This window comes from Macadamia integrifolia, chromosome 5, assembly GCF_013358625.1.
Source record: "Macadamia integrifolia cultivar HAES 741 chromosome 5, SCU_Mint_v3, whole genome shotgun sequence".
Lineage (NCBI taxonomy): Eukaryota > Viridiplantae > Streptophyta > Magnoliopsida > Proteales > Proteaceae > Macadamia > Macadamia integrifolia.
This window is the reverse complement of record NC_056561.1, coordinates 30,232,506-30,239,649: the sequence shown is the minus strand read 5'-3', so window position 1 is coordinate 30,239,649 and position 7,144 is coordinate 30,232,506. Positions and strand designations below refer to the sequence as shown.

At 38.9% G+C, this 7,144-nt stretch overlaps 1 protein-coding gene across 2 annotated transcripts; it reads left to right on the top strand.

Annotated features, from left to right (window-relative positions):
- The first annotated feature begins 3,576 nt into the window (after positions 1-3,576).
- Positions 3,577-7,144, top strand: LOC122080062 (RHOMBOID-like protein 5). 2 transcript variants are annotated; one of them, XR_006140598.1, is made up of 6 exons: positions 3,577-4,098; positions 5,668-5,831; positions 5,914-6,077; positions 6,256-6,515; positions 6,661-6,787; positions 6,879-7,144. XR_006140598.1 is itself a non-coding variant. In XM_042646933.1 (5 exons), exons 1-5 carry the CDS (start codon positions 3,803-3,805, stop codon positions 6,707-6,709), a joined length of 933 nt encoding a protein of 310 aa, XP_042502867.1. In that variant the 5' UTR covers positions 3,577-3,802; the 3' UTR covers positions 6,710-7,144. The 2 variants fall into 2 exon arrangements, 1 of the variants encoding a protein (XP_042502867.1); XM_042646933.1 differs by having other exon boundaries at positions 6,661-7,144.

Here is a 7,144-nt window from a genome sequence, read left to right as displayed (position 1 = left end):
CTGGAACGTAATGAGTTTGGCAAAAGACTCTGTTTTTTGTTTAGGTTTGTTGAAATAATTGTGTTTCATTGATTTTGCTGTATTGTACAAGAACTCTATTTCCTATATCACATGGAAGTGATTGACTCTATATCATATGTAATTGTTTGACTGGAACTCTACATCTCAAGTGAGAGTTAGATTCCAAATCTACTATTGTATGTGATAGACTTGGAGTGCAAGTCAATCTCTAGAATTGGTGTACAAGTAATCCCTGTGAGAGAGTGTTGGTGCCCTATAGGACTCCTATATAGTAGGAGAGATATATGATTGAGTTAGAGGATGACTCTAACTGCTCTAGTAAGGTTTCTGGTGGAAGGCAAAAGGCTCTTTTACTCCTCATGATGGCCTCACTCATAAATTAATTAGTGATCGGTGATCACCCGCATAAAGAAAATCAATATGATGTGTTTGTTGATTTGTTATGCTTCGTGAGATTTGATCTTTCATTCAATCATCATGTATGATCATAAACTTTCAGAGGAGCAGAAATAGGGAAAAAAATTAGCACATGCGACTTTATACCTTCGTTTCACCGGAGGGTATTATTCACTTGGCCGAAAAATAGAGATCCTCTCTTTGGATGGGATTTAGAGATTTTGTTTCCGTTGAAATGTGTTAAAATGGTATAATAGGTAGGAAGGGTAGTTAAGTCTTTTTAATTTAAAAAATAGAAAAAATTGCATTGCCACCCCCTGAACTTCGGTCGTTATTCAACGCCACCCCCTGGACTTTTCGAAACGTCAAAGCCACCCCCTAAAAATTCAAAAAATTTCAAATCGGTCCCTGCCGTTAGCCGACCGTGAGAAATGAATGAAAATCGGTTAGTTTTTTTATAATATACCCAAAATACCCCCACCTATTGTGAGAGGACAATATTGCCCTCTCTTTTATTTCCATCTCCTAAACCCATATCCCATATCCCATCTCCCATCTCTCATCTCTCATCTCACTCCGGCATGCGATTCCATTCCCTCCGGCGTCCAAACCTCTATCCCAAGGTATGGGTTTGGAGCATGATCAAACCATGACGCCCCCAGACGAACCCCCTTTAGCTAATGCATGTCCCTGTCTCCGAAATCTCCATTTCTCCCGCTGATATATATGGGAGCTTCAAACACCGTTCCTCTTGGTTCTCCATCTTTCTGCAAGTAGAGGAAAAATCAAGTCTTTTTCTTTCTCATCTTTGTTTTATCTTCCAATTTCAATCGATCATTCTCTGTTCGATTCTTGTTTTTGTTTCCCTTATTGCTTGAATCTCTGTTTTTCAATTTTTTTTCAAGATAAACAGAGCCGTAAACACACTTATTTACATTGAAATTAATCATCTCAGAAGTCTCCGATTAAGAGTAGTTTATATCATTTCCCCCTTGATTCCAATTCCTATCGAGGTATGAATGCTAGTGGTTCCATCGGGATCTGCACCATGAAACCCTGTTGTAGAATCCTAATTAGTTGCAGAAAGTTTCCGTTCTTGCCCATTTTCCGATCAAAACTGGTCCAAGACTGCCAATTTCATCTATGTTCTCCCCGGCATTTCGGATTTAAACGGCTAAATGGTCGTCCTTCTTAATAGAATGAAATATTATGGTTTCTAGAGAGGGAGAACCGTGGTTAAAGAACACTTGGTAAAGTAATTTCGAAAACCTTTTTTCTTGTGTTGGAGAAAGCGTTTGTCCGGCAAATCAAATCGGTTGAACAGAGAACAACGAGTAACTCTCGGACTCCGGCAAATCGGTCCTCCATTGATCGGTGACCTTCTTGGCCAGCAGATCAACTCTGGAGATAGCCCAGTTCTCTTTCTTTTGGAGAAATTTGCCCAGTTCTCTCCTTCCCTTCCCCTAGGCTTCCTTTTCAAGAGCCCTTTTTTCATAATCATTCTAGCTTCGTTTTCAGTTCTCAGGTTATTGGCTGTTCTTCATGATCACATTGTCCAGCTCCCTCACCCTATCATATTACGTCTCTCACCATCATTACTGGCGGCACTCCGATGGCTGAAGATTTTCTCCACCATATTCTCATAAAATCACCTTTTTCTCATGAGATTATCTTTGCATGTCATCATGCATTCTCCCTTCAGATATCTATCTGCATCCACGTTGTATATATCCAGTTTGTTATTATGGGTTTGGTTTCTCCAAGATCTGCAATGATTCCGATGGTTCCCAACCCACTTTATTATGTCATTAATCCCCATACCTTGGGATAGAGGTTCGGATGCCGGAGGGGGGAGAATTGCACGCCGTAGGGAATAAAATCGGACGCCGGAGGGAAGAGAATCGAGTTGCAGGGGGTGTCGTCGTCTTCTTCTTCTTGTCCGGCCGAGTGAGTGAGAGGAGTGAGATGAGAAATGGGAGATGGGATATGGGATATGGGATATGGGTTTAGGAGATGGAAATAAAAGAGAGGGCAATATTGTCCTCACAATAGGTGGGGGTATTTTGGGTATATTATAAAAAAACTAACCGATTTTCATTCATTTCTCACGGTCGGCTAACGGCAGGGACCGATTTGAAATTTTTTGAATTTTTAGGGGGTGGCTTTGACGTTTCGAAAAGTCCAGGGGGTGGCGTTGAATAACGACCGAAGTTCAGGGGGTGGCAATGCAATTTTCTCTAAAAAATAAAAACTAACACCAATGTCACAGTCTTAGTTTATTGAGTTTAAATGTAAAAAACAAAACTATAAGGGGATAATGTAATTGAGGCAGAGGCGAGGGGTGGTGGGTGTAAATTTTCCAAGAACTTATCAAATAACAAAATAGAAAAAAAATAAAAAAATTCAGAACTATCAAATGGGTAATGTTGCTTCATCGTGACCTGGTGATCATGAGTTTGAGTTGAGAAACAATCTCTCCATCAAGTGGAGGCAAAACTACGTATATTCTCTCCTCAGATCCTACAGTGAGTGACAAGAGCCTCATGCGGTGAATACAATTTTTTATTTAAACCACTAAAAGGTACATAAATATGCTTATAAATTTAAAGGAATTTGAAACATGCCCAATTAGAATTTTTCCCTATTTCTTGGTAAGGTATGGAATTTCAGATGTGATAATTATTTAACCATCATTGGTAAATGGTTTTAGCAATCCATCATTCCATTCACCTTTCACCAGTTTTCAAAGAATGGACACAAAATAGGGTATGAAATTTCAGATGTGATCATTATTTAACCATCTTTGGTAAATGGTTTTAGCAATCCATCATTCCATGGAACTTTGACTAGTTTTCAAAGAATGGACACGTCTTAAATGTCTTGAGAGACATTTCTTTGAAAATAAGACAGGACATGTGTTGGGCTGGCAGCGTACGCGTAGCATAGACACTGTTAGGCTGGAGGCCGTTAGAGGCCAGAAAAAGGTTGGGAGTGTGCGCTGTGAACAAACACGAAAACTAATGTCGTTTTCCCATCCGATTCGATTGGGAATTTATAAAGAAGCTGGTAATATCGTGATAAAGAACAATACCCGAGGTTAATTTGGTAAAACTAAAATTTTCTTAGCGGGAAAATAGAAACCAGCCATAGCTCGCGGGAGGGCGCGACACGCTTTAGACTTGTTATCGTCCGTTGCCTAAGCGCAAAATGACCCAACCGCTGAAACAACGCCACCGCCTGCCCTCCGCGTCTCCGCCTTTCTTCCTCTCGCCGGTTCATGGTAGCAGCGGCTACCGCCGGCATCTAGAGTAGGTGTAGTTTACACCTTTCTCTGTCTCTATCTATCTATCTTCATCGTCGTCTTCTTTGTCTCCAACGTCCGGCAATGGGCGGCAAGATCCCTCACCATTCGGATGATATCGAGACGGCGATCCATGGCAGCCATCATCGCCTCTCAGTCCCATCGTCGCGTCCTATATGTCCACCTCCTCCTAAGCCCTGGTTCTCTTGGTTCGTACCCCTCATCTTCATGATTGACTCTATGTTGTTTGTGTACACGATGTACGTGAACAACTGCCCTGCCACTACCGATGGCGATCGTTGCCTCTTCTCTGATTCCCTCGGCAGGTTCTCTTTCCAGCCGCTCAGTGAGAACCGCATGTTTGGCCCTTCCGCCAATACGTAAGAAGCCCTTCTCTTCTTCAATGGGGTTCCCCAATGATGCATATTCACATCTTTAGGTGACAGATGACACAGAATTTGAAATTCTATTTGTTAATCTATTTCAGCGTTAAGAATTCCTTTTGTTGCTGGTCCTGCTGCTGCTATTTCTGTTATTATCAATTGCTGGAAATAAGGGATAGTTGTGTTAGTTCCTCTGAGATTGATATGCATAGGGTGTATATGAACTTGGGGAAAAATTTCATGTACCGTGGCTGTTCTACCTGTTTTCCTGATTTAAGTAGGTTTAGTTTTCTTGGGAATGTAGTATCTTATGCTTGGATGCATGCCGTGGGATTATGGCTTAAACTGAGAAAGATGTGTAGAAACAGGGTTTAATCTACATCCAGGGGACTAAGGCATTCTCTGTAAATTGAATTTATTAAAGAGGTGACTTGCTCTGCCACAGTACGTAGTTGTCAATCTTTCTCTATCCATGAGTGGGATGGGGATGATCAGGTTAAATAGGTGAAAAAGATGGAAGTGCTAAACAAACTGGCTTCATAGTTCTCTTTTATTGTTCTATTTTATTTATTTATTTATATTTGTTTTTTTTTTTAAAATATTAAATCACCATTATTTTATTCTCAAATAGGTTATAGAAGGTAACATTTTATTCTCAAATGTTCTGCAATGCCTAAGATTATTTAAAGAATTTAACCTTTTGGGATTTTGGCAAAAATCTTATTTTCCATAATGTTTTTAAGGTCTTTCCTGACCTTTTTTTTTTTTTTTCAAGTACAGATGTATTTAAGCAAGCAGGGGCTATTTCCTTGGCTTGAGGGTAAACTGTTGCCATTGAACCTATTATTTACCCTTAAATTTAATCTGCAGTTGGTAGGAAGTTAGTTTTATAGCACTCGTGTTGTAGTATAGGCATGACATTCAGTGTGAACAGCGGCATTTATGATAGTATTGGTGTTTTCTTTAATATAACAAGGTTCAGACCCTTATACATTGAGGAAGTTCTTCATAGTCTGCAAGTTTGTTGGTAAATGGTGGAGGAGAATGTTGTATAAATAGACGTTATGATCCATTAAAGTTGGAAATGAATGGTTTACGAATAGATGTTAGAAATCATAATGTTTAAGATGAATAGTATATTTTGGATGAGATTATGTCCTTTCTTTCATATGCTGTGTGCATCTTCTCATCTGCCTCTTCACACCCCTCAATAAAACAATGGACAATCTTTATTTATCAGATAGTTCCTGAGGGGCTTAGAATACTTGAAGTATTAGTTCAAGAGTGTTCTTCAGTAATTAATGTCATACTTTTGAAAATATTACTTCAACTGTTTTCACTATTCTGAATTTTGAACATCTGACACTCCAGTACGTAATATGGGGATTTAAATTAACCACTTTTTCTGGAATGATCATACATATCCGAACAAAATTTCTGGAATGTTATAAAAAGACTTTTCTACTTTCTTATAAACAGAAATCCTTATTGAAGTAAAGTAGATTCAGTTTTTATCTTGAAGGAACTGCATATAGGAGTTACTTTCTACTATTCTAAGTTTTGCAGGCTAATATTAGTGGGAGGCCTTCAGCCAAAACTAGTTGTGAAGGAGGGTGAAGGATGGCGCCTTTTGTCTTGCATGTGGCTTCATGGTGGACTCATCCATTTGCTTGCTAATATGATAAGCCTTCTGTTTATAGGAGTCCGCCTTGAACAGGAATTTGGCTTTTGTAAGAACCAAATAACTGGATGCAACTTTTTAGATTTTATCTACTGGAATTGAACTGATATTTTCACTGTTTGCCTTTACAGTGAAAATAGGACTCTTGTATGTTTTTTCTGGCCTTGGTGGGAGCTTGTCATCTGCCATTCGTCTTCAATCCAATGTCTCAGTTGGTGCATCAGGTGCACTTTTTGGATTGTTAGGAGCCATGCTTTCAGAGCTAATCATGAATTGGACAATCTATTCGAATAAGGTGCCTCTCATTTTATCTTTTTCACGGTTGAATCATAGTTTTTGCAGGCAAACTCTTGTCTTTTAAAAGTATTAAGCATGCTGTGGTATTTTTTTTTGCCCCCGGTTACTCTTTTTCTTTTTAAAATCCATAGCTGTTAAAAATAAAGCTTTTATATGATGGATTTGCTTTTACGTAGTGTGCAGCACTTTCAAGTCTCTTGCTCATCGTTGCCATCAATATGGCTGTTGGTTACATTCCTGGAGTGGATATGTCTGCCCATATTGGAGGGTTTGTTTCAGGGTTTCTTCTTGGATTTATTCTTCTTGTTCGTCCTCAGTTTGGATGGGTAAACCACAAATACATACCCCCGGGATACGACTTGAAACGTGTGAAACCAAAGTTCAACGTATATCAATATCTGTTGTGGATAACATCTATGATCACATTAATCAGCGGGTAAATTTTAAGATATCTTCCATTTGGATTAGTGTCTATGATTATGTAATCAATATCATACTTGCTCTCTATGCGGTTTTCAGCTCAGTCTACTCCACTTATTTGCTTATTTATCATTTTTTGACTTCCTTCTTTAATTCTGCAGATATATAGTTGGCTTGGTGAAGCTGTACAGTGGCCCAACAACAAACTGATATACAGCTTTTAACCATCCCAATCTGACAAAGAAGCTGTTATTATAATTCCTACTCCCTATTTCTTAAGCATTGTAGGTAAAGTTGCCAACTGCCCTTATCCACAGCAACACTATAAGAGGACCCAGTTCTTACTATTTGAGGCTTCTGTGTTCATTTCACTTTAAAGGTATGGTTGAAGAGAAAGGAAACAAGGACCAATTCTTCAGAAGGGGAAGGAGAAAAATGCCAACCCTGAACCTGTTATGGGTCATCTAAATGAAAGGTTCATCATTTATATGAAGACCTTTGATCGTTGACTTAGTATACATGAGCCCATCCGGTTCATGGAAATAGTTATTGGTGAAATTCTTTGGATGATCCTCTCCAATGCAACTGAAAGGATCCTTTTGAGATAGTGCATGGTTAAATTATATATAAGTATTTAACTATTCA

Bases quoted from the DNA above. Each gene is read 5' to 3' on its own strand.
- LOC122080062 (XM_042646933.1), top strand. From the start codon at position 3,803: ATGGGCGGCAAGATCCCTCACCATTCGGATGATATCGAGACGGCGATC. The intron at 6,078-6,255 runs GTGCCTCTCATT...GCTTTTACGTAG, and splicing joins GGACAATCTATTCGAATAAG to TGTGCAGCACTTTCAAGTCT. The intron at 6,516-6,660 runs GTAAATTTTAAG...TTAATTCTGCAG, and splicing joins ATGATCACATTAATCAGCGG to ATATATAGTTGGCTTGGTGA.